At 39.1% G+C, this 24315-nt stretch overlaps 1 protein-coding gene across 1 annotated transcript; it reads left to right on the plus strand.

The window, feature by feature from the left end:
* Positions 1-250: 250 nt before the first annotated feature.
* On the plus strand, positions 251-15674 carry ADH5 (alcohol dehydrogenase 5 (class III), chi polypeptide). Its single transcript, XM_042935838.1, has 9 exons — positions 251-341; positions 4744-4845; positions 6444-6585; positions 7102-7189; positions 10871-11090; positions 11242-11502; positions 12162-12297; positions 14897-15035; positions 15364-15674. The coding sequence occupies exons 1-9, from the start codon at positions 330-332 to the stop codon at positions 15386-15388; spliced, it is 1125 nt and encodes a 374-aa protein (XP_042791772.1). The 5' UTR covers positions 251-329; the 3' UTR covers positions 15389-15674.
* Positions 15675-24315: the final 8641 nt, after the last annotated feature.

Raw genomic sequence — 24315 nt, forward strand, 5'->3', positions numbered from 1 at the left:
GATGTTTTGCATCCAGCCGGCAGGTTTCTGCCACAAAGCCGCCGCCCTCCAGCCTGGCGCAAACCCCTCCAGCTTTGGAGGCGACACCACGTGGGCGCGAGCTACAACGCCAGCGGCGTCACACTTCAGGCACTTCCCTTCGTGCCAGACTGGCCTAGCGAGCGCTGTATTCACGCTCCGCCCCCCGGAGCAGGCGGCGGCGGGACCACGCTGAGAGCACGCCCCGCCCACGCCGCGCCCCCCTGCGCTGGGCGCACGTCCCGCCCACATCCCCAGCCCCGTGCGCCCCACCCCGGATGTCTACCCCTCACTGACCGGAGTCCGAGGACATGGCGAACCAGGTAGGGTTGGCTGGGCAGCGCGACCGGGCCCAGGGAAGAGGAGAAAGGAAAAATTGGGATGGAACCCGGTCGCTTGACTGCGCGGGGCCTCGGCCCGTAGGCTGATATCAGCTGCCGGATCTGAAACGGTGCCTCGGGCAAGCTGCTCTGCGGGAAGGAAGGGAAAGAGTCTTTGGGCTCCTTACTTGAAAGGTTTCGAGGCTTTTGGGGCAGCCCGAGGGGGGAGGGGGCGGTAGAAAAGGTTTAAGAGCGTTCACGCTTTGCGTTTGCAAAAATAAGTAACTTGCATGGAGTCATCTTGCTGGTAGCAGAACCACAGCCAGAGCCCGTGCTCCTAACCCTTAGGTTGTTGTGTTTCATGACTATAATTGTTAATTGAATAATTATGGTGCCACTAAAGAATGTATTTGGCGAAGGCTCCTGGGTCCCTTTCAGTAGTAACATTTTTGAGCACTTAAGGCACCAGAACTTTCCTCTTTTAATCCTACCGTGACGCTTCTGCGAGTATTGTCCCCATTTTGCACACCAAAAATTGAGATTTAAGAGGTTGGTCGACCTTAGTGGTCACATTAAGATAGTGAGCCAGGCCTGTCCCTTTGCAAAGAACTGTTCCAGGTTCCTGAAATATACTTTAGACAGTAAAGAAAGGCAGAAATGCACGAGTAACGTGAATAATCAGGCTAAAGTTGCTTAGTGTTTTAATGTTTTGCAAACTTTAGAAAGATTTATAACATTAAATGTTGAGGTTGAAAAGAAATGGTAAACGCTAAACGATCTTTCATACTCAACAAACTGGCAAGTTGTTTTTCTTTATAACGAAGTGCCTTTATTTGGAGAAGGTGAAAAATTATCCTGTGATCATATTTGAAGTAGGGCAAAGTAGATTTAGGGTGGAGCTTTGTTTTAGAATTGTCATTAAAAGGAAAAAAATCTCTCAAGCATTCCTTAAAATAGGGGAAGGGAGTATAAAAACCTAGATTATTGGGGCACCTGGGTGGCTCAGTCAGTTAAGCATCTGACTCTTGGTTTGGGCTCAGGTCCTCATCTCACCGTTGGTGGGATTGAGCCCTACCTGTAGCTCCACACTGCCAGGATGGAGCCTGCTTGGGATCCTATCTCTCCCCTCTCTTTGCCCCTCTTCTCATGCGCTCTTTCCCAAAATAAATAAAATTTAAAACAAAATTTTTTTCTAATTTAAAAAGAACTTAGATTATGGATGAATTAGGGCACCTGGGTAGCTGAGTCGGTTGAACATCTGACTTGATTTCAGCTCAGGTCATGATCCCAGGGTCAAGGGATCAAGTCCCCATTGGGCTTCCTCACTGAACATGGAGCCTGCATAAGATTCTCTGTATCCCTCTTCCCCCTTACTAAAAAAAAAAATATGGATGAATTATATTTATTCTTGTTGCCTAAATTCTCTAGAATATGTGACTATTTTGAATTTGACCTTTGTGATTTTGTTTTGAGATTTATGGTCAGTTGAGGTGAAAACATTCTAATGCAATGTCTGCATATTTTTACCATAAGATTTAGTATCTACCCTTTAATTTTAAAAATAACAATTTCCAGCCTCACCAATTTACACAAGCCACTCAGCTCTCTATATAGTTCAACTCTGCTTTTCCTCCACTCTTTGTTCTAGTTCTAATGAATACTATTTGTTTCTGCAAAGCTACACTATGCCAAGCACTATATTAGTGAGTTTTTATTCATTTTCATTTACTCCTCACAATAGCTTTTTATATTTGTAGGTGTTTAATTACTATGATTTGTAACTAACTTTTTCTCATCCTTGGGTATCCTAGTTAAAAGTAAAGTTTTTTCAAACCCACCAATGAAAGTTAACACTCTTTCTCCACTTTGTGCCTCTCCCTTTAACTTACCCTTTTTGTAAGTGTTGACTTTCAGGTCTGTCTCCTATAAACCCAGCAGTTTGCATCCTTTATTCTGTCAACACGTTTCATAAGCATTTTGTGAACTGCTCAAAACTTTTGGGGGTGGGGGGAATGCAAAATAGGTGACAGAGATTAAGAGGTCAAACTCACAGATAGAAAATAAAGATGTCATGGGGGTATAAAGTACAACATAGAGAATAAAGTCAATAATATAGTAATAACCGTATGGTGGACAGATGATAACTAGACCTATCATGGTAATCATTTCTTAATGTATATAAACATCAGATTGATATGTTGTCCACCTGAAACTAATACAATATTGTATATTAACTATGCTTCAATAAAAATTTTTTTTTTACCTTTCCTCATTACACCTGATGCTCTAGTAAAGGAGGCCTAGTACTAAATTCTAGTACTGACTAGAATTTCTAAGTCAATGCTATGCTTGAAGTTAGCATTTCTAGCTAATTAGCTTGGAATTTTTTTTCTAGTAGCCACATTAAAATTGGGTTAAAAAATGAATAATAAAAAATAAAATTGATTAAAATTTAATCCATTATACAGTAATCCCTCCCTTATCCGCAGTTTCACTTTCCACGGGTTCTGTTACCTGCAGTCATTTGCAGTTCAGAAGCAGGTAATCTTCCTTCTGACCTATTGTCAGAAGGTCATTAGTAGCCTAACACTACATCACAATGCCTACGTCCCTCACTTCACTTCATCTCACCAGGTAGGCATTTTATCATCTCAACATCAGCAGAAGAAGGAGTACATACATATAATGCAATAAGATTTTGAGAGAGAGACTATTCACATAACTTACTACAATATAATTCTGTTAATTTACTGTTTCTAATTTATAAATTAAACTTTATCATAGATATGTTTGCATAGGAAAAACATATATATAGTTTCAGACATCCACGGGAGTCTGAGAATGTATCCTTTACAGATAAAGAGGAATTACTGTATTCAAATTACTGCCTTGACATGTAATTAATACTTTTTAAGTATTGAAATACTTTTACTTTTTTTTTTTTTTTTTTTTTTACTATGTCTTCATAATCTGTGTATCTTTTACACTTACAGTTTATATCAGTTCAGCTTGAAAGGCACACATGGCAAGGGGCAATTGTATTATATAGCACAGTTAAAAGGGGTAGATAACAAGTAATTTTTTAAGTTTATTTATTTTGAGAGAAAAAATGTGAGTAGGGAAGGGGACAGAGAGAGAGGGAGGGAGAGCGAGAATACCAAGCAGGCTCCACACTGTCAGCACAGAGCCCGACGTGGGACTCAATCCCATGAACCATGGAATCATGACCTGAGCAGACATCAGGGAGTCAGATGCTTAACCGACTGAACCACCGAGGTGCCCCTAAATACAGTGTTTTAAAATTCTCCCATTCTGATCCTCCTTATGCTCCTTCCCACCTTGCAGTTTTGCACTAAACCAGTGTTAACTTAAACTAGCTTTAGTAAAGGAATACCATAGGGTACGTGTTAAGCATTCAGAACCCTTGGATCCTATGGCAGACCTACTGAATCAGATTGTCTTAGAACCTGTATTTTTTTTTTAAAGTATTTATTTTGAGAGAGAGAGAGAGAGGGAGAGCAAGTATCCCAAGCAGGCTCCGTGCTGTCTGCCTGACGTGGGGCTCAAACTCAGGAACCATGAGCTCATGACCTGAGCCAAAATCAAGTGTCTGACACTTATCCGACTGAGCCACCTAGATGCTCCAGAACCTGTATTGCTCTTAACTTTTTTAAATATTTATTTTTATTTAGGGACAGAGCACAAGTGGGGGAGGGGAAGTGAGAGAGGGAGACACAGAATCCGAAGCAGGCTCTAGGCTCTGAGCTGTCAGCACAGAGCCCGACGCGAGGCTCGAACCCACAAACCACAAGACCATGACCTGAGCTAAAGTTGTACACTCACCCGACTGAGCCACCCAGGTGCCCCAGAACCCGTCTTTTTAACGTACTCCTAGAAGTTCATTAAATATTTGACTAATAAAACTTAACCAAAAGAGGCTTTTACAACTGACCATGTAGTCATCTGAATTAAATTTTTTTAGTGAACGTTACTTATATGAAATCTAAAAACATGCAAGGGGTGCCTGGGTGGCTCAGTTGGTTAAGCATCCAACTCTTGACATTGGCTCAGGTCATGATCTAATGTTTGGTAGGTTCAAGCCCCACATCGGGCTCTGCACTGAGAGTGTGGAGCCTGCTTGAGATTCTCGCTCTCCCTCTCTCTCTGCCCCTCCCCTGTTCACGCACACTTGCTCTCCATGTCTCTCTCAAAAAAAAAAAAATAATAATTAATTTTAAACTAATAATCTTAAAAACATGAAAAATAATTCTCCATATCACTTAGAGGTTATGGTTTTTGTGATTCTGCGATATGTTTTCTAAGATTAGTAGTCAGGATCTAAATAAGTAGTTGATTATTAGTGCAGGAGGATAAACAACTTGCTCTCTTTTTTCCCTGATCTCAGGTTATCAAGTGCAAGGCTGCAGTTGCCTGGGAGGCAGGAAAACCTCTCTCTATAGAGGAGGTAGAGGTGGCACCCCCAAAGGCTCATGAAGTGCGAATTAAGGTAATGATATATTGAGGGCACTGGAAAAGGAGACTTACAATGAGGTCTCTGGATAAATGAATCCTCTGTGGATAAATCCCCAAGGACAGCGTTAAAGAGAAAGTATTGAAAGTCCTCCAACCTGGGAATCACAACATCCTCCTCTTACTTTACCTGCTTCACTTTTGCAGCACTCCTGTCCCTCTTTTTAGCTTTTGATGGTGAGCTAAGCAGTCTTCCCCATGGATCACTGGATAACTGCACTCTTTCTTCTGTAGCCTGTGTTTAAGATGACTTTATAGGATGCTCCCCCTTTCTGCCAAGCCCATAATTTAAAATGTATGATGACACATTAGAAACAAAAGAAGAAATGGTCTTCAGTTTTGTTAGCAGAGGTTTCAAATAAGATTTGGGAAGATGTTCCTGATTTGATTGGAACAACAAGCAAGTGAAGTCCGCTTGCTTGGAGAGCTTTAAAATGTACTGACCCTTGCAGGCAAGAGCAGGGTTCAGGGGATTCATTAGTCTAGTGCTTCTCGGCCTCTGCTGTGTCAGAGAAATGAAGTTACCCTTGGAGAGAACAGTATTGCACAAGGCAGCCAACTGGATATTTATAGCATTCTACACTTGTTTTGATGTAAAATTAATACTTTAAAGTAGTAACCGTTGAATGAAACTAACATCCTAGAAAAAAATAAGCTCTTTTTTGCTGTGAATTAGAGTATCCTTTCCCCATCCTACCTCCAAACAAATGCTCATGCTCCCAGGGATCAAATAGCAGGTTGCAGAGCCCAGGGCCAAATAATTTCTTAAGATCTTTTGCAACCCAGACTTATGACAGTTTATATGTTTTTCTTTAAGTTCAGAAATGAACCTGATTGTGATTTTGCCACTGAAAAAGAAAATGTGTCCTGGGATATACTAAGATGAGCTGTATGGGGCGCACTGTCTTCCCTGGGAAACAAAACAAATGGCAAAGAATGTTACCTTGAGAGCAGGTACATGGGTGAGAGACAAAGAAGCATAAATATAAACACTCCAAGACTTCCTTTCTGTGCGTTAAATGGTTTGGAAAGATAACCTACTTAAAAGCCAGATAAGAATAAAAGGCTGTTTAAGTAGTAATTGTGTGTGGCTGCTAAAAAGGGAGTTGGTTTCACTAAAAGCTCTGAATTTTGGCCCTAATAAGCAGGCAGGCATATTTCTGCAGTAGTCCATACCTTCTTAGGAGTCACATTTGCCAACAGTCACAAGGATCCCAGCAGTGAAATGGGCTCCTCCCGCTTTGTACACAGGTCATGTTCTCTCCACACCTGTAGGCACAGTGCCCATAAAATCACCTTGTTCACCTTCTTTTGCTAGCATGCACTGAAAAGGGATAGATGTACCATGTGTCTTTGCATATAAACACACCATTACTTTTATGTATCATTAAAAAAATGCTGCCAATTCCAATTGTTAAGATACCACAGATTGTTAACACTTGCTGATTTTAAAGATTAAAATATGAAACAAATGTATCTTAGAATCAATGAAATGTGGTATTGAAAATGCCTTTCCTTTGACCTGTATCTCTCTGGATTGCAAGCAAACACCCTTAAATGCTCTTGATCTGCTAGATTATCGCCACTGCAGTTTGCCACACCGATGCCTATACCCTGAGTGGGGCTGATCCTGAGGGGAGTTTTCCAGTGATCTTGGGACATGAAGGGGCTGGGATCGTGGAAAGTGTTGGCAAAGGAGTTACTACCCTGAAGGCAGGTAAGGAGGATATCTGAACCACTCTTAATTTTATAATTTCAATTTATTTCTACAAGGAAATTATTTTTATACATTGTTTCTTTCACAAACAAGTTATCACCTGAGTCATTTTTCAGGAAGAATTTTATTCCTTATCTAGGAAGCACAAATATTTGAGAGTTTTTTTTCTTTCTGATTTTGCAAGCTACTGTCATCTGAAACTATTTAAGTATATTTCCAAAGCCAGTTTGGACCAATTAAACAAGAATTTTTAAAGATTTCATCGGTGAGTCAGTATTTTAAAGCCCATGACCTTGTTCTCCAAGTACGGTTTAAGAGCTTTATCTCAATAAAAATTTTGAAACTTGTGTTTTTTGCATAGTCAGGCAGTGTCTGAATGATGTTATGTAGGTAAAGTTCTGAGTTGAAGTTAACCTTGCAAAGCCACATGAGGAGTGGGGATTTGCAGGGGCTGATGTATCCATTTAGAAACAGATGTCACCTATTCAGAATAACGTCTTTGCATTTGTTTCCCAGGCGATACTGTCATCCCACTCTACATCCCACAGTGTGGAGAATGCAAATTTTGTCTAAACCCTAAGACAAACCTTTGCCAGAAGATAAGGTTAGTATCTTTGTTATTTGGTCCTTAAAATAATAAGTAATTGTGTGGCAGTCTATACAGAGCATTCTCCATGAATTATTTCATTCCAGTTTTATGGCAGCCTCACTATCATTGGTATCCCCGTTTTCATAGATGAAAAAATGAAGATTCAAATTAAGTGGTGTGCCCAATATCATCAGCTATTAGATAAAACAGAATTTTCTGAACCCATTCTTCTTCCATAACATTCGTCTAAACTTGCCAAAACGTATATTAAGGAGGGACATGCTTAAGAAATTAAATAGAAGCTTTTTTGTGAGCCATTTTATTATCCATGAAATCAAAGTAGTGAAACCCATAAGGTTACTAGGAAGACTACAAGAGATAACATAACCCCTTGACACAGAAAAGCTAGTTACTTTATTGTAATAAGGTAACAGCACTTAACTATTCTTTGAGGCAATTTAAGATGTTGTATTCCCCTTTTTACTGAGGTAAAACATATGTAATAAAGTACTATAAACCTTAAGTGTACAGCTCAATGAATTGTTATGTATATACACACCTAATGGTTATAACCACCCAGATCAACGTAGAGAACCATTCCAGCACCCTACAAAGTCATTCATATCCCTTGCGCTTCAGTACCTGCCTCTCTCAAAGGGAACCACTATTCTGATTTCTTTCACTACAGGACTTCATATAAATAGAATCACATACTGTGTGCTCTTTTGTTTGGTTTCCTCATAATGTCTGTGAAATGTGTTTAAGTTGCTCTGTGAATCACCTCTTTTTTATCATTCCGAATATACATCCATTTATCTCTATCCATTCCCCTGCTGATGGACATTTAAGTTGCTCAAATGTTTGGGGCTGTTGTGATTCACGCTGCTGTGAACATTCCTATTCATAGCTCTTAGTGAATATGTGACTACTTTCTCTTGGGTATTTTCCTAGGATTGGAATTGCTGGATGCAATATTGTGATTTCATTCAGATAACCAGATACATATTTCTCATATGTATTGGGGTCTTCTGCCATGGTTTCTGGCTCATAGCTATTAAAATTTAGTAGAATTTCCTGTGATGTGGGCTATAAAAGTGCCTTTGTTATGTTAATGAAGGGGACTTTTGGAAAGCCCTTAGGTAACCTAGGGGTGGCCTGACCTTTGGTAAGGAAAAGGAGGCGTGGAAGTTGAATCAGTCGATGGCCAGTGACTTAGTCAGTCATGGCTATAATGAAGCTTTCATAAAATCCCAAAAGGACTGGGTTCAGAGAGCTTTGGGGCTGGTGAACACATGTAGATTGAGGAGAGTGACATACCTGGAGAGGGCATGGAAATCCTCAGCCTTTCCCCATACTTTATCTTACGCATCTCTTCATCTAGCTGTTGATTCATATCCTTTATCGTATCCTTCAATAACTTAAAGAGCACCTGGGTGACTCAGTTGAGCGTCCAACTCTTGATTTCAGCTCAGGTCATGATCCTGGGGTCATGGGATCAAGCCCTGCACTGGGGCTCTGTGCTGGGTGTGGAGCCTGCTTAAGATTCTCTCACCCTCCCTCTGTCCCTCGCTTGTGCTCGCTCTTTGTCTCTAAAATTAAATAAGTAAATAAAAACTGGCATCTGTGTGGCTCAGTCGGTTAAACCTCCAGCTCCTGATTTCGGCTCAGGTCATGATCTCACGTTTTGTGAGTTCAAACCCTGCATCAGGCTCTGCACTAACAGCATGGAGCCTGCTTGGGATTCTCTCTCTCTCTTTTTCCACCTCCCATGCTCTCACTTGCTCTCAAAATGAATAAACTTTTAAAAATAATAACATAGGTGTTTCCATGAGTTCTGCGAGCCATTCTAGGACATTAAAAGAACCTGAGGAAGAAAATCTTTGGAAACTCCAATCTGTAGCCATTGGGGTCAGAAGCACTGGTAACAGTTTCTGCCTTGCAGCTGGCATCTGAAGTGAAAGGTAGGGGGCAGTCTTCTAGGACTGAGTCCTTAACCTGTGGGATCTGATGCTGTCTCCAGGTGGCTAGTGTCAGAATTGAGTTGAATTTCCAGACACCTTGCTGGTGTCCAAGAATTGCTTAATGTTACATATAAGGGAACACACCCCCACACACACATTAGAGCTGGGTCCATGACTTAGAAGATTGGGTCATACGTAAAAGATCGTGTGTTCTTGAATTTGTTTTCTAGTGCCATTGACAAAATTCTATTTTTGGGAAACAAGATGTCATTCACTATATAACAGAAGTCCAGTTAATTTTGGCAAAGCTAGAACCAAAATCTCATTTTGAAAGGTAATTTCAAACGCAGTCTAACAACTTGAGACATATCAAGTATAATAATGGTATTGGCCTTTTTGTGGCTGCCTGTAGCCTTTCAGAGGGACAAGTCCTTTCAGAGCATGAAATGTATCCCACATCACCTTTTGTTCAAGAAACTCCTCTGAGGTAGAAGTGATTTCTTGCATTAAGGAAGGGTGAACAAACTTAAGTTGCTCTTAAAGATACAACAGTTATCTGTGGTAGAGCTTTGTCACAGATTTGTTTTTTGTTTCTGGTCATATTTTTTTCTCAAAGGAAATGTACTTACTCTTGAGTCTAGAGGCAGTCTATTTTCATGTGTGTATTTGTTTATTCCTGTTTATTCCAAAGGATTAGCCTAAGAACGAACATCAAATTATAGTGCATTATTTTGAAAAATAATAAATATTTAATAAGCACTCTGTGCCAGGCACAATGTTAATGCCTTCCATAACACCTCATTTGATTTTATAGCAATCTTTGAGATATGATTGTTTCTCCATTTTTTAGTGAGGAAACTAAGCCACAGAGGTTAATTAACTGGCCCACGATCACAGAGGATTTGACCCAAGTGTGTCTGACTTTAGGACCTGCATTCCTAAGCAAGACATTACATTACTTATTTAGAATATCAAAAACAATTTTTGATACTATTGATCATACCAGTTGCTTTTGTGAGCTTTTTTCTTTTCCTTTATCTTTTATTAGTGTTACCAACTACACAGGCAACAGACAAAGTTATAGAGAAAAGAAGAGATAACCTCAATCCTTGAGGATTGTTAGCCTTTTAACAAAGCCTCCTGAAAGATCTAAATCAGCCAGTTTGGCTATTTTCATCACCTAATCTGCATAATTGCTCATAATCTCTGTGTAGATTTTGGTTTGGGCTGTATGCTCTAAGAAGTTATATTTGCTCATAGTTTTTTCATGGATTTTTTTTTTTTAATGTTTGTTTTGAGAGAGCACACAGAGAAGGTGCAGAGAGCCTCACACGGGGCTTCAGCTCACATATTGTGAGATCATGACCTAAGCCAAAATCAAGAGTCCGACACTTAACTGACTGAGCCACCCAGGCGCGCCGGTGATGGAATTTTCAAATTATTTCATCTGATCCATAAGTTGTATCTGTTAAATTTTATCTCAATACCCTGACAACAAGATCCAGAAGGATATTGAATGTTGGAAAAGATATGTAGGATTATAAGTCTTTTGTAAGGTTTTCTAATAAGGCATTGCTGAAAGGTGCTAAATTATTAATAAATACAGTAGAAATCTGACTTTGGGGCTTAGCACACTTTCCTGTCTACCTGTCATATTTAAAACTGTTTTTTTTTTTCCTATGGGTTTTGAAAAACCTGATTTTACCCTGCCTTTCTCCTTTTTTATTTTCTTTAGAGTTACTCAAGGGAAAGGATTAATGCCAGATGGTACTAGCAGATTTACTTGCAAAGGAAAGACAATTTTACATTACATGGGAACCAGCACATTTTCGGAGTATACAGTTGTGGCTGATATCTCTGTTGCTAAAATTGATCCTTTAGCACCTTTGGATAAAGTCTGCCTTCTGGGTTGTGGAATTTCAACTGGTTATGGTGCTGCTGTGAACACTGCCAAGGTAAGAGATTGGCCCGGGTTTTAGCTTCCGCCTTCTAGTTTGATACATTGGAGCTTTGCTGGAATAGTGAAATTGGCCCAGTGTGTTAGAAACCTAGTGATTTCCTTGACTCTCGTGCAATGAGTGCCTTACAAACTATGTTTACTATTAGGTGGAGCCTGGCTCTACTTGTGCCGTCTTTGGCCTAGGAGGAGTTGGATTGGCGGTTATCATGGGCTGTAAGGTGGCTGGTGCATCCCGGATCATTGGTGTGGACATCAATAAAGATAAATTCGCACGGGCCAAGGAGTTTGGAGCCTCTGAATGTATTAACCCCCAAGACTTCAGTAAACCCATCCAGGAAGTGCTCGTTGAAATGACTGACGGGGGAGTGGACTACTCCTTTGAGTGCATTGGTAACGTGAAAGTCATGGTAAGTTTTAGCTTCATTCCTTTTTTTTCTCTAGTTTACTTTATTGTAAGACTAGAGTACGAAATACATATACAGAATAGCTGGTAATCGACTGTTTCTATTGCTGGTAAGTCTCCCAGTCAGCAGAAGGCTATTAGTTAAATTTGGGGGAGTCAAAAGTTAACGTGACTTTTCGACTGGGTAGGGGGTCAGCTTCCCAACCCTTGTGTGTTTTTCAAGGGTCAACTGTATATCTGCTTTACTAACCTTGAGCAACAGCTTCTCTACACCTCAGTTTCCTCAGGTGCAAAATGCACCTACTTGACATAAAGTCAATCCTCTGCAAAATAGTACTATTCTCCACCTTGCTTCCTTTATTAAAGTCTTTAGAATTTTTAACTAGGATTTACTTTTAAAACTAGACAGGAAATAAAAGCTTTAAATTCTTTCATTTTGTGTTAGTATTTAGCCAGATTAATACATTTTTTAATTACCTTATTAAAACTTGAATAAAATTACATTGACTAAGTATTCAGTTTGACCTTTTTGTTGTCATTTTTTTTTTTAAAAAAAAAAAAGCTCTGTGCCGCCACCCTTCCCCCAAAAGTTACTTACTGGGGAAGCAGAGATGGCCGGCACAATGCACTGACTCCTGTGATTTGGTCCTCTCTTTCCTGCAGAGAGCAGCGCTAGAGGCCTGCCACAAAGGCTGGGGAGTCAGCGTGGTGGTTGGAGTAGCTGCTTCGGGTGAAGAGATCGCCACTCGCCCGTTTCAGCTGGTAACAGGCCGCACGTGGAAAGGCACTGCCTTTGGAGGTAAGTTAATGGGTGAGCACATTTTCTCTTTTGTCATTTCCATCGGCAGAATTTTAATCCCAGGCTGATTTTTTGTTTTAAGAATTTTCATGGGCTACCTTCATCATTAAGTTGTTGCATAGCTATTTTGATAGGAGGGCTTCACATTCAGTCAGTATTCACCCCTGGGGCTGGGGAGATACTCAACTTCCTCTGAAGCAGGAGACCTACTTTTTACACACAAAAAATCAGTATCCTGTTAATGAGGAAATAGTTGGGGGTTAGGGCAGAAGTTAGAAGTAGGTTCCAGGGATACAAACAGCATTATCAGCCACACTCATGTTATGGACTTAAAGAGGTTATCGACATTTGTGCTCATTTTCCAGAGTGTCTGGTTGTCGCTGGATGTAATAATACCTCTTGTCTAAATAGTACTGATTTCAGTAGTAACCAATACAAAGTCTTCAACTGAAAATACTGTATTAGACAAAACTTTATAACAGAAATGAAAAGCTGCCAGACTGATCATTTTTCCCCTTTTGTGGTCCTAAAAAGCGCATGGTGGTTTGGGGTTGCCTAACTACTGATAGAATGCTGAGAAACAGTTTCCATCTGTTTTGCTAGTTGCTCACCTAGGAGGCACAGATCATGCCTGTATATTCCAACAAGTGTGCATGAATGAAATCTAAAGTTTTTGTAGGTTTTTTAAAAAAGTATATTTATATTCTCACCATCCTCTTAGGGAAAAAAAACACTTAGCGTGAATTTTCCATAATCTGAACTTAAGGTGTTTCTTAAGATCCCCTATCATGCCAGGTTTTTTGAAGGCCAGAGGAAAAGATCAAGAGGGTATGAGGGGGTTTGGCCGAAGTTTCTGCCTTTATACTATAGAATTCACCATAAAAAATGTCATGCAGACTAACCTCGCCTTTCCAACGAGCTGTATGCCTCACTTGAGTATATCAGAACAGACTTTTAAAGCCACACATCCTCTCAGGTCCTTAGCTGTATTTGAAAGGACATTTTAAGCCTGGGAGACTGAGCCAGGGGGTTGATCATAACCTCTCACCGAAGCCTCATCACCCCAGCACATGCTAGTTGGGAAAGAAGCTGGAGTATTGAGGTGTGATGGGTGTTGTTAACATATGACCCACAGATGTAAATAGAAGTTTTGGACTAACAAATAGAGGTGGCTGTACTTGTCTTGTTACCGGGGATTTAAAGAAGGGGGCACCTGGCTAGTTCAGTTGGTAGCGTATGTGACTCTTGGTCTCGGGCTTGTGAGTTCAAGCCCCACATTGGTCATGGAGCATACTTAAATTAAATAAATAATACTTTTTTTAAAAAAAAGGAGAAAGGAAAAGCCCTACGATTTGTAAGAGAAAAATAATTAGTAGAGGATATAAGGAGGCAGATTTGGAAAAGGCTCAAAAGAGGTTTGAAATGAGCTACAAAGTGTCCCTGGTGTAAAAGGTGGGAAGGTGTCTTTGTTGATTTATTGCTTCTTTCAATACAAGTGAAAGATCGAAGCACCAATTTTGTTTAAAATCTTATATAGCTAAGAATTTCCCACTTTTGTTTTCAGTTTCACGGTTTCTGGTGTGAGATGCTATCCCTAATTTCATTGTTGAATTTAAAACCAAAGAAATAAGAGGTGCCTGGGTGGCTCAGTTGGTTAAGCATCCGGCTCTTGGTTTCTGCTCAGGTCGTGATCTCACAACTCGTGAGTTCAAGCCCTTGCATCGGGCTCTGTGCTGACAGTGAGGAGCCTGCTTGGAATTCCCTCTCTCCCTCTGTCTCTGCCCCTTCCCCACTCAAGCTCACTCTTTCTCTCTCTCTGTCTCTCAAATGAATAAGTAAACTTAAAAAAAAAAAAGCTTTAAAACCAAAGAAATAAAAGTTCTGTATTACGTCAGGTTTGTTCTTCCTTAAATGTCGTAATTATAGAATCTTTGCTGTTGTGGAGCCAAATAAGTTTATTCTAAGACTTCAGAGTTCTATCCTGGTATCATAGAAGTCTCACTTGGCTAAAACCTTAATGAGATTTTAGTAAATCTTAACACAGAAAAAGGAAAATACTCAAAAGGCATTTACTATTTTTTTTAACTAAAGATGTACATTAAATTCTTCTTTCTCTGTATGCTAATTTTGAAGTTTTTCAGTCCTCTTTAATTGATGAGAAAATCAGGGGTTTTTTTTCTTTTTAATTTAAATTTTAGTTAACATACAGTGCAGTATTGGTTTCAGGAATAGAATTTAGCAATTCATCACTTAGATACAACACCCAGCATTCATCACAAGTCCCTCCTTAGTATCCATTAACCATCTAGTCCATCTCCCACCCAGATCCCTCCACCTTCAGTTTGTTCTGGTGGTTAAGAGTCTCTTGTGGTTTGTTTCCCTCTCTTTTTCCCTCCTTCTTCCCGAATGTTCATCTGTTTTGTTTCTTAAATTCCACATATGAGTGAAATCATATATTTGTCTTTCTCTGATTGACTTATTTCATTTAACATAATACATTCTAGCTGCAAAAATTTATTCTCTTAAATGTCTGTCACCCACTAAGTAATAAGCATACTGCAAAGATTTGTTGGAAGAATACATGTGTGATTTCTTTTAGGATGGAAGAGTGTGGAAAGTGTCCCAAAGTTAGTATCCGAATATATGTCCAAAAAGATAAAAGTTGATGAATTTGTGACTCACAATCTGCCTTTTGACCAAATTAATGAAGCCTTTGAACTGATGCATGCAGGAAAGAGGTAAGCTTCCTTGTTAGCTATATATTATAAAATGTAATGACTTGGGGTTTATGGAGAAGGGTAAAAAAATACTTTTAGTGGTCTTAAAAGATATCATTTAGGGGCACCTGGGTGGCTCAGTCAAAGCGTCTTGACTTTGGCTCAGATCATGATCTCATGGTTTGGGAGTTTGAGCCCCACATCTGCTGTTACCACAGAGTCCACTTTGGATCCTCTGTGCCCCTTCTCTCTCTCTCTCTCTCTCTCTCTCTCTCTCTCTCTCTCTCAAAAATAAACATTAAAAAAAAAGATATCACTGAAAACTGTTTATTGCTTCCTTCTCTTACAGCATTCGAACTGTTGTAAAACTTTAAATTCAACAGAGAACATATGTCCATTCTTTCACCTAAATCTTGTGGTCCAACTGGAACAACCAGACAAGCAGGGAGAAGCTCTTCCATGATCAGTCTCTTAGACCTTCTCTACTACTACTTCTAGAGTAACCTATTCTAGGGAGTGATATTTTGTGTATAATTCATACATCTCTAATCAAGGACAAAGCTGATACAGTCCTAAATTAGCTTTCTGAACTCTCCTTCACATGAATAATTGCTAGCTTATTAAGAAACAGTCTAACATAATAAAAGTAATCTCCACATATGTGTGAAGTTGTGATCTGTTTTATGCTGGATTCATTCTCATGGTTCCCGTACTTGTTATCTTCGTTCTTTAAAAGAAAGCCAGAGAAAAAAATAAAAAAATAAATAAAGGAAAGCCAGAGGAAACAGGGCAGTGGTGAGTATCTTAGCCTTGCCTTCTTACATCCACGGTAACTTGTGTTTAACTTTTAACGGTCTCTGGCCCGTTTACTAAAGAACATTTCTCGGGGCACCTGGGTGGCTCAGTCAGTTAAGCGTCCGACTTCAGCTGAGCTCATGATCTCACCGTTGGTGAGTTCAAGCCAGGCTCTGTGCTGACAGCTCAGAGCCTGGAGCCTGTTTCGGATTCTGTGTCTCCCTTTCTCTATGCCCCTCCCTCACTCTCTCTCTCTCAAAAATAAACATTTAAAAAATAAAAAACAACATTTCCCTCACCATCAGTGGCAAAGTTCATGAGAACCCAGGGCTGTCTCTGTGAGATTACATTCTTGAGAACAGATAACCATGTCTTGTTCAAACTTAAGAGACCCACCCCCCACAATTCCTAGTATGGCATCTGGCCCACAGTGGGCACTAAACATCATTGATGAAGCTACCCTCTGTGCTTAAGTAGGTGTATGTGTGTAGGTGGTGGCTCTATGAATTCTCTCAAGCATAGGAAAAATACATACTGAATTGCAAAGTTCCCAGCTGCTTTTTCAAATCTTAACATTTTACCATCTCTAGACCACCACATTGCCTTTCGTCTCCAGAAGTTTTTTGTGAAATACCTGTTTACATCCTTTCCTCACCACCCAGAATTTGGTGTTTTTCACTCATACATGTTGTCACACTTACTATATGTATCCATTAACTGTCTCTAGTCTTCGGCATTGAAAACCTGATAACTGTCCTATTCTGCAGCTTTCATTTTTTACTCATTGTGATTAATCCATGTGATGCTCTCATTCACTAATTTTAATACTGTGCATTAGTATTCACTTATATGAACTACCATAATTTACCTGCTGCCCAAATGATGGCCTAACGCTATTTCCAAAGCTGTTTCTATATTGCTGACGGCACTGGTGAAACATTCTTGTACATCCTTCTCATGCTCACTGTGTTAGTAATCCTCATTACTTAGGATGTGTAGTTGGCCCTTGAACAACATAGGTTTGAACTGCACAGATTTCACTTATATATGGCTTTTTTACAGTATGGTTCTGTAAATGTATTTTATGATTATCTTCACTTTTTTTTCTCTAGCTTATTTTGTTGTAAGAATACCACTTAAAATATGTGTTAATCAACTGTTATCAGTAAGGCTTCTGGTCAACAGTAAGCCATTAGTAACGTTTTGGGGGAGTCAGAAGTAATACGTGAATTTCAAATGCATGGAGGGTCAGCATACCTAGTCCCTGCATTGTTCAAGAGCCAACTGTATATCCTAGGATAAGCACATCTGTACTAGAAACTGCCAACATCGTTCCTCAGAATGGTTGGAAATCTTTACAAATTCAATGAGTGTGAAATGATACTTCATTACTTCAGTTTGCATTTCCCTCAGTTACTAAAGTACTATCATACGTCTGTATTTCCTTTTTTGCGAAGTATCTATTTACATCCTTTGTTTATTTTTCTGTTGGATTATCTTTTTCTGAGTAATTTTTAGGTGTTCTTGTAGATGCCAGTCCTTCCATCAGTTTTATGTTTTAATATATTTTATATTTTTATTTTAATATCAAATCTATCAGTCTTTTTGTGGTGCCGTTAAGTAACGTTTAGGATTTTCTTTTATTCTGAGCAATATAAAGCAGCAAACAAAAAATGCTTTCTCTTCCATCCAGGTAATCCATTGACGTTGAAAAAAAATAAAAGCAACATATCCAAGAGTTAGAAAATTCAATTACAGAAAATTATATAAGAGCAACACAACATTCCCCTCCCACAAAAAAAAAAAAAATGGTTGACTCCTAGAAAGTTTATGTATCTTCCCAGAAGTTTCAATTCACGGAATAGCACATATACATATCCTTTAAAACTACACAAAGGAATACTATTAACATTATTTTGCGCTCTTTTGGTTTTTCCACATGATAGTGTATTGCAGACTGCTGTTCTGTCAACACATCGGATATGCCACGCACATAGTTCTTTTGGTTGGATTGAAGCCATGTGTTTTTTTGTTATTTTAAAAATACTTTTGGGGCGCCTGGGTGGCTAGTTAAGCTTCTGACTTCAGCTCAGGTCATGATTTCATGGTTCATGAGTTCGAGCCTCACATTGGGGCTCTCTGCTGACATCTCAGAGCCTGGAGCCTGCTTCAAATTCATTCTCTCTCTCTCCCTCTCTCCCTCCCTCCCTCTCCCCCCCCCCCCCCAACTCACACACTCTCTCAAAAATAACTAAACGTTAAAAATAAAAATACTTTTGATTGATACGGCTTAATTGCTCCTGTAAGTGCTTGTGTTTCTGAGAGCACTATTTAGTTGACTTAAAAATAGAAAGGTAGCAATTATGGTCATGACCTCTCCTTTTTGGATACCTAGTGCCATTTGTAGAACCAGGTATTGCAACCTAGCTTCTCTCCCATTTTACCTTAGGGGCTGGAGATGCACTAGGGGTCCAAATGGCCCCAAATTATTGTTCTGAGAAAACTGGAAGAAAAAATTAAAACTAGCTTCTACCAAAGCTCTGGAAATAGGCTTTTAACTGTTTTTTAGCCTTAGCCTTCCAGGAACAAAATCTGTCACCTTGAGCAATCACACTAAGAAAATGGACAAGTAGTGTGATAATGTAGGAGAGCTAATAATTCTCTAAAAAGTTTTTTCCATCATTAGTTTTCTTCTCATATATGAGGTATATACACGAATGAGATGGCATTTTTATGCCCACCTACATGAAAAAGTAAAGCCGTTTTAACATAAAATAATGGGGGCACCTGGATGGCTCCGTCAGTTAAGCATCTGACTCTTGGTTTTGGCTCAGGTCATACCTCATAGCTTCATGAGTTCAAGCCTCGCATCAGGCTCTGTGCTAGCAGCGTGAAGCCTGCTTCGGAGTCTCCCTCTGCCCCTCCCTGACTCACTCTGTCTCTGTCTCTCTCAAATTAACAACAAAACCTTAAAAATGATTGCTTTATTTTTAAAAAATAATAAAATATCAAAACAATGTAACTCCAACTTTTGTAGCTGGCCAATGAGGGAGTTAAGTTTATATGATCCTTACTATAAAGATTCTTGGATCATGGGACTATAAAGCCTTTTCAAGATCCTTTTAATATATCCTCTTGGATGGCACCTAGGATGTTGTGTATAATGTTTTTGTTTTTGGAAGAAATAGCATATACAGTTTTTGGAAGAAAGTATAGATAAAACAGGGCTAAAAGCTACTCACTATATGCACATCAGCAAGCCTATCCTGGTTATCCAAAGTTAGGAGGTCTACCACCTGAAAAGTATTGTTGGGAATTTAAGTATCTTTAAACTGCTTTCTTGGACAGATACATAATTTTAACACACAATGGCTAACCCACTATATACTTCATGAAAGTTAGTAAAATGTATTTTTAACTTAAGTACCTAAAATTTTACAGTATTAGGAACTAATTTTAAGCAACTTTTTACTGAAAATTTTTCCTGTACCTAGTTAGCACTTTTCAAATCTTGCTTGCATATTGTGCTATTCTGTTTAACCTGACTGATGTTCACTGGAGTAAGACAGTCCATTTGCAGACATGTCTGGGAACAAGTTCTTATTACATGCAGAGAACTAACATATAAAGTAGGAACCTAGGGAGTGATGAGGTTTGGGGGGACGGAGATGGAAAAACTGCATTACATCCCAAACTGTCACAGTGAACCATTCATGTGTGTACAACTTACATCAAACAAAAAACACTCCAAAAAATATACATAATGCTATTTCTTTCCATTTATCCCATTTGAATGCAAACTTATAGTCAGTAAATTCTCAAAACGTGTTTTGATTTGGAAAAGAGGGAACATGTTTCCCATGCACAGAATGCTTCAGAACATTTTCTGCCTGGCTACCAATCTGCCAATTAGGCTGGTGATCAAAGTCCTAAAGTAACTGACAATTCTTTGGGCCTAGAGACACTGTGTGACCCAGGAAAAAAAAAAACAACTGTAGATTGAGCCAATTTTGTTTCAATACACATGCCAGATTGGATTGTCAGCAAATACCCTTTAGAAAAAAGTATACCACAAACACATTTGGAGAACATTTTATTATATTTAAAGAGATATTTAGATAATAAATGCATAGAACTAAGGGAATCATGTCTTTAAAGAAACAACTACAAAGTGAACAGGGCCATACAAAGTCCTCCATTATACAAATTTCTTTTGGTGGAACTTTATGGGCACTAAGTAGGTGGGATGGTTTTTAAAAGGTGGACTGATTTTTATCAAAGTGGACATCATATCAGAATTCCTTGTGATGAGATAAATTTGCACAAGCCCCTTTCAAGAAAGGAGTGCTAGTCAACTACCTCCAGTTTAAAAATGGACTGAAGCTGGATATATTAAACCAGGATATATTAAGCAACATAAACAGTGAAAATGTGCTTTAAAGTAAGTATCTATTGCTCTTTCTCTAACATAGATCTTCAGACTAAAAGTTCTTATCCTTGGCTATTTTGTTTCCTCAGAATCAGATTGACTAATAAAGTAAAAATTCCGGCCTGAATTTTCTGTTGACCCCTGACCCAACTACTGAAATAAATTTGCTTTATAGTCACATTATATATAGAATAAAATAGTTGCTAATGGTATCATTCCACAAATAGGTCTCTCCATAGATAAGTATAGGGATTTGTCCTAGTCTTGCAACCAAATAAAAAACTGGAGAAATCAGAGCCCTGGGGTCCTGACTGTTGGTCCTGTGCTCTTCTCATGACACGAAAATACAAATGTACCTACAAGTTTTGGAAAAGTATTAGCACGTTTGTTCTTGAGGGTGAGGTGAGGAGGCCGAGGTAACATGAAAAGGGCTAAGCACCCAGGAGATGTAAGCGATGCCTCTACTAAAAGTTTTACAATGGTAAAAACGTTCTAGACATCAGTAAAAAATAATTACCAGAAGACTTTGAGCCGTAACAAACATATCACTGATACCTTTCCAGGAAGCCTTCTTCACTGCTCCACTGGACTTATTGGCACAGTTTGCTAAGACCCCAGCATTGACACATTTTGCAATATAACCACAGAATCGCTATAGACCGACAGCTGTGTTTTTGCTCCTCCACAGTCCCCAAAATGATGAGAGGCAGCCAAGGCCACCTTATTTCCTGCTTTCTTTTTCTCAAAATAACCAAATACAAAGCGCTATTTTTCTTTTTCATACTTAGCACCAAAAGGAAGAAGAGGTAAAGGAGAGGCTGCCACCAGAGGCTGCTTGCTCCTCAGGGTTCAAACGGGGGGAGCCTGTGCTAAGCTAACCTTTCCTTGGGTGTTCATTTTTAAAATGAAACAACACATTAATAACTTTTAGGGTATTAGCATAATGTAGCCTACATTGTGAAACAATCTGTTGCTAAGACAATAATGCCCAGATGTTTTTCTCTACTGGAAAATGGGCCACACATCTACATTACAAAGTGGTATCATGTGCTCCTCTTATAGCTCCAGAGTTTGGTAGAGGTCAAACACCAAATGTAGACAGAATCTTACCACACTATCTCAAACCTTTCCAATACTTCTAACTCCCAGATCACTATCCTTCCCATTCCTCTTACTGTACCTTTTGCCCCCAAGATGCACTGTATTGTCAAAAAGGAGCTCACAGTTTACGAAATTTAGGATACAGTAGGAATAAAATTACTTCAAGTAACAAACCAATAATCTATACTCCCTTAGTGAGACAGGTTTCAAGAATCACAAATTTTGCACTTAAGTTCACTGTTGGTAGTGATTTTGATACAGTAATTCTAAATTTTACATGTCTTACAGAATCCAGCAAATAAATATTAATGCTGTTCAGAACCAAAGTTCTCACCATGGGATAAAGCAGATATAAATATGAAACAGAAAAAGATGAGGAAGATTAGTGTTAGATTTGAAAGTATCAGAACGAATTCATGATTTATAAAAAGTACATTTCCTGGCTCTGTTCCCTGAAAGTGCCTGGCAACAAGGACACCCAGTAGCACCCAGATCCTCATTTCCAAATACCATTCCCCATGAAAAGGAACGAGGGCTCCTTGGAGGAACAGCCTGTCCCAGTGTGAGACAGGAAAGCTGTACAATGAACTTACAACATCTTGCTACAGCAAAAAGAAAGCGTTCAAAGACTGATAGGCGCAGGTCACAATGACACATGAATAAGCTTAAAGGTGCTTCTGCTGGCCAAATTTGGGACAATTATAGTAATTAAATAGAATTTTTAAGAATTGATGAGCCCACATTGACAACACTCAACGACCGTGGGTAAAAAAAAGGAGGGGGGAAAATGCTTCTTTGTAAAAGGGTGCCAGCTAATAAAATGTAAATGGAATGCTAGATTTCAGTCTCAATTTGCAGCCACCAATGTAATAAAATAATGGATTCTGGCAAGGATTATCAGTGCACGTTAATACCATTGAGTGAAAAGAATATCCAAATGGTCTTCAAGTATCTCCTCCCAGATTATTTGCTTCAGAAAAGAAAACTATTCTAGGGGCGCCTGGGTGGCTCGGTCGGTTAAGCGTCCGACTTCGGCTCAGGTCACGATCTCGCGGTCCGTGAGTTCGAGCCCCGCGTCGGGCTCTGTGCTGACAGCTCAGAGCCTGGAGCCTGTTTCAGATTCTGTGTCTCCCTCTCTCTGACCCTCCCCCATTCATGCTCGCTCTCTCTCTGTCTCAAAAATAAAACGTTAAAAAAAATTTTTTTAAAGAAAAGAAAACTATTCTTAAAATGGAAAGATCTGACAAAGCAAGTGATCAAACTTATATTGGCAATAATGTGACAGTAACATTGTGTCTCCTGATGTGATGTGACACAACGAATGAGACATACCACATACCATCAGTAGAGTCTTCTGCCAAAATATTTATCTTGAAATTTCTCATGAGAAACTCCCAGAGAAATACAGAAATTTATAAGCTAACTGGCCTGCTTTATTAAGTGTCAATTTCATAAAGCACTAAAAAAGTAGGATTGTTCTAGAGTAAATAAGACTACAGATACAGGACAACCAAATGCATGGGTCTAGATCCTGGATTTAGAAAAGAGAGAAGCTTTAAAGAACATTTGGAAAAAAATTGAGACTCACATTTGAGTATATACTATACATTAGATAATTCTGTATCAATGTTAAATTCCTTGGGTGTGGTACTATGATCAGTAAGAAATGTCCTTACATCTTAACAGACAAGCTGCAATAATAATGTGAAGTATGATGCCATTTGTTTCAAAAGGAAGGTGCTTAAGAGAGAGATGTGGCAAAGTAATGATCGCTGAATACAGATAAAGGGTATATGATCATTTCCTTGTACTATACTTTCAACTTTTTTGTAAATCTGAAAATTTTCAAAATGCAAAGTTGGAAGTAAAAAACTTTTTTTTTTTTTTTTGAAAAAAACAGCTTACAGATACCATGAGGGTGCATTCTGGGGGCCTTAGCAAAAAGTAAAGCACCATTCCTGCAATATTAACCAAACACAAAGAAAAAAATAGTAGTTATAGGACAAAAGAATCATGGTAAGAGGACAAATTCCTCAACCTCCTATTAAATTTCGACCCGTGGCAAGTGGTATTAAAGTGTCAGTGAATGGGTCCTAATGTACCTTAATCGACTACATCAGCAAAAGACATAAAATTTAAAGGCAAATGTTTCCCTGCTTCTAAATTATAATTCCAAGGGGGCTGAAGGACTGGCAGGAAAAACTGTATGTATTACTTTAAAAGTTGACACAAGGGGTGCCTGGGTGGCTCAATCGGTTTGGCATCCGACTTCGGCTCAGGTCATGATCTCACAGCTCAGGAGTTCAAGCCCCGCATCGGGTTCTGTGCTGACAGCTCAGAGCCTGGAGCCTGCTTTGGATTCTGTGTCTCCCTCTCTCTGCTCTTCCCAGCTCATGCTCTCTCTCAAAAATAAACAAACATTAAAAAAATTAAGTTGACACAAAAAATAAAAAGTTAATACACTCTGAAAAGTTGGCAGAATAATGAAACGTGAAGCTTTCTCATCTAATAAACATTTTAAATTAGATATATACAATTAGACTAGAGCCCATACTGTTTTGAAATCTACCAAACCGAAAAAAGCATCATCACCAATGTTAACCTTTTTACAAAAAAATTATCCTATCAAGATATTTTTTCCTCGAGCTTATATTCTAATGATAGATATCAAAGAAGCCCACACTGTTAATTCCACCATCAGTACCTAAAATGATTCCCTAAATATTCAGCATTCTGTCTTGAAAGCTCTCAAAACTATGGTTGCATCTCAAATACTGCTGATAGGGTCTGGTGAACTAAACACAGTACTGGAATTATGTAGTTGTTAAACTCAAAAAACTCTTCACTCAAATGGTCATGAGTTTATTTTAGATTGTGAAATCAGCCACCCTACTCCCACCACTTCCCTCTGAAACCCCAAACAAATGCAGCAAAGTTAATAACTACACGGGGGGGGGGGGGGGGGGGGGGGGGGGG

This window comes from Panthera leo, chromosome B1 (assembly GCF_018350215.1).
Source record: "Panthera leo isolate Ple1 chromosome B1, P.leo_Ple1_pat1.1, whole genome shotgun sequence".
NCBI classification, from domain to species: domain Eukaryota; kingdom Metazoa; phylum Chordata; class Mammalia; order Carnivora; family Felidae; genus Panthera; species Panthera leo.

Excerpts from the sequence above, each read along its gene's own strand:
- ADH5 (XM_042935838.1), top strand. Across the intron at positions 4,846-6,443 it reads CTCATGAAGTGCGAATTAAG|ATTATCGCCACTGCAGTTTG; the intron begins GTAATGATATAT and ends TTGATCTGCTAG. Across the intron at positions 11,091-11,241 it reads CTGCTGTGAACACTGCCAAG|GTGGAGCCTGGCTCTACTTG; the intron begins GTAAGAGATTGG and ends GTTTACTATTAG.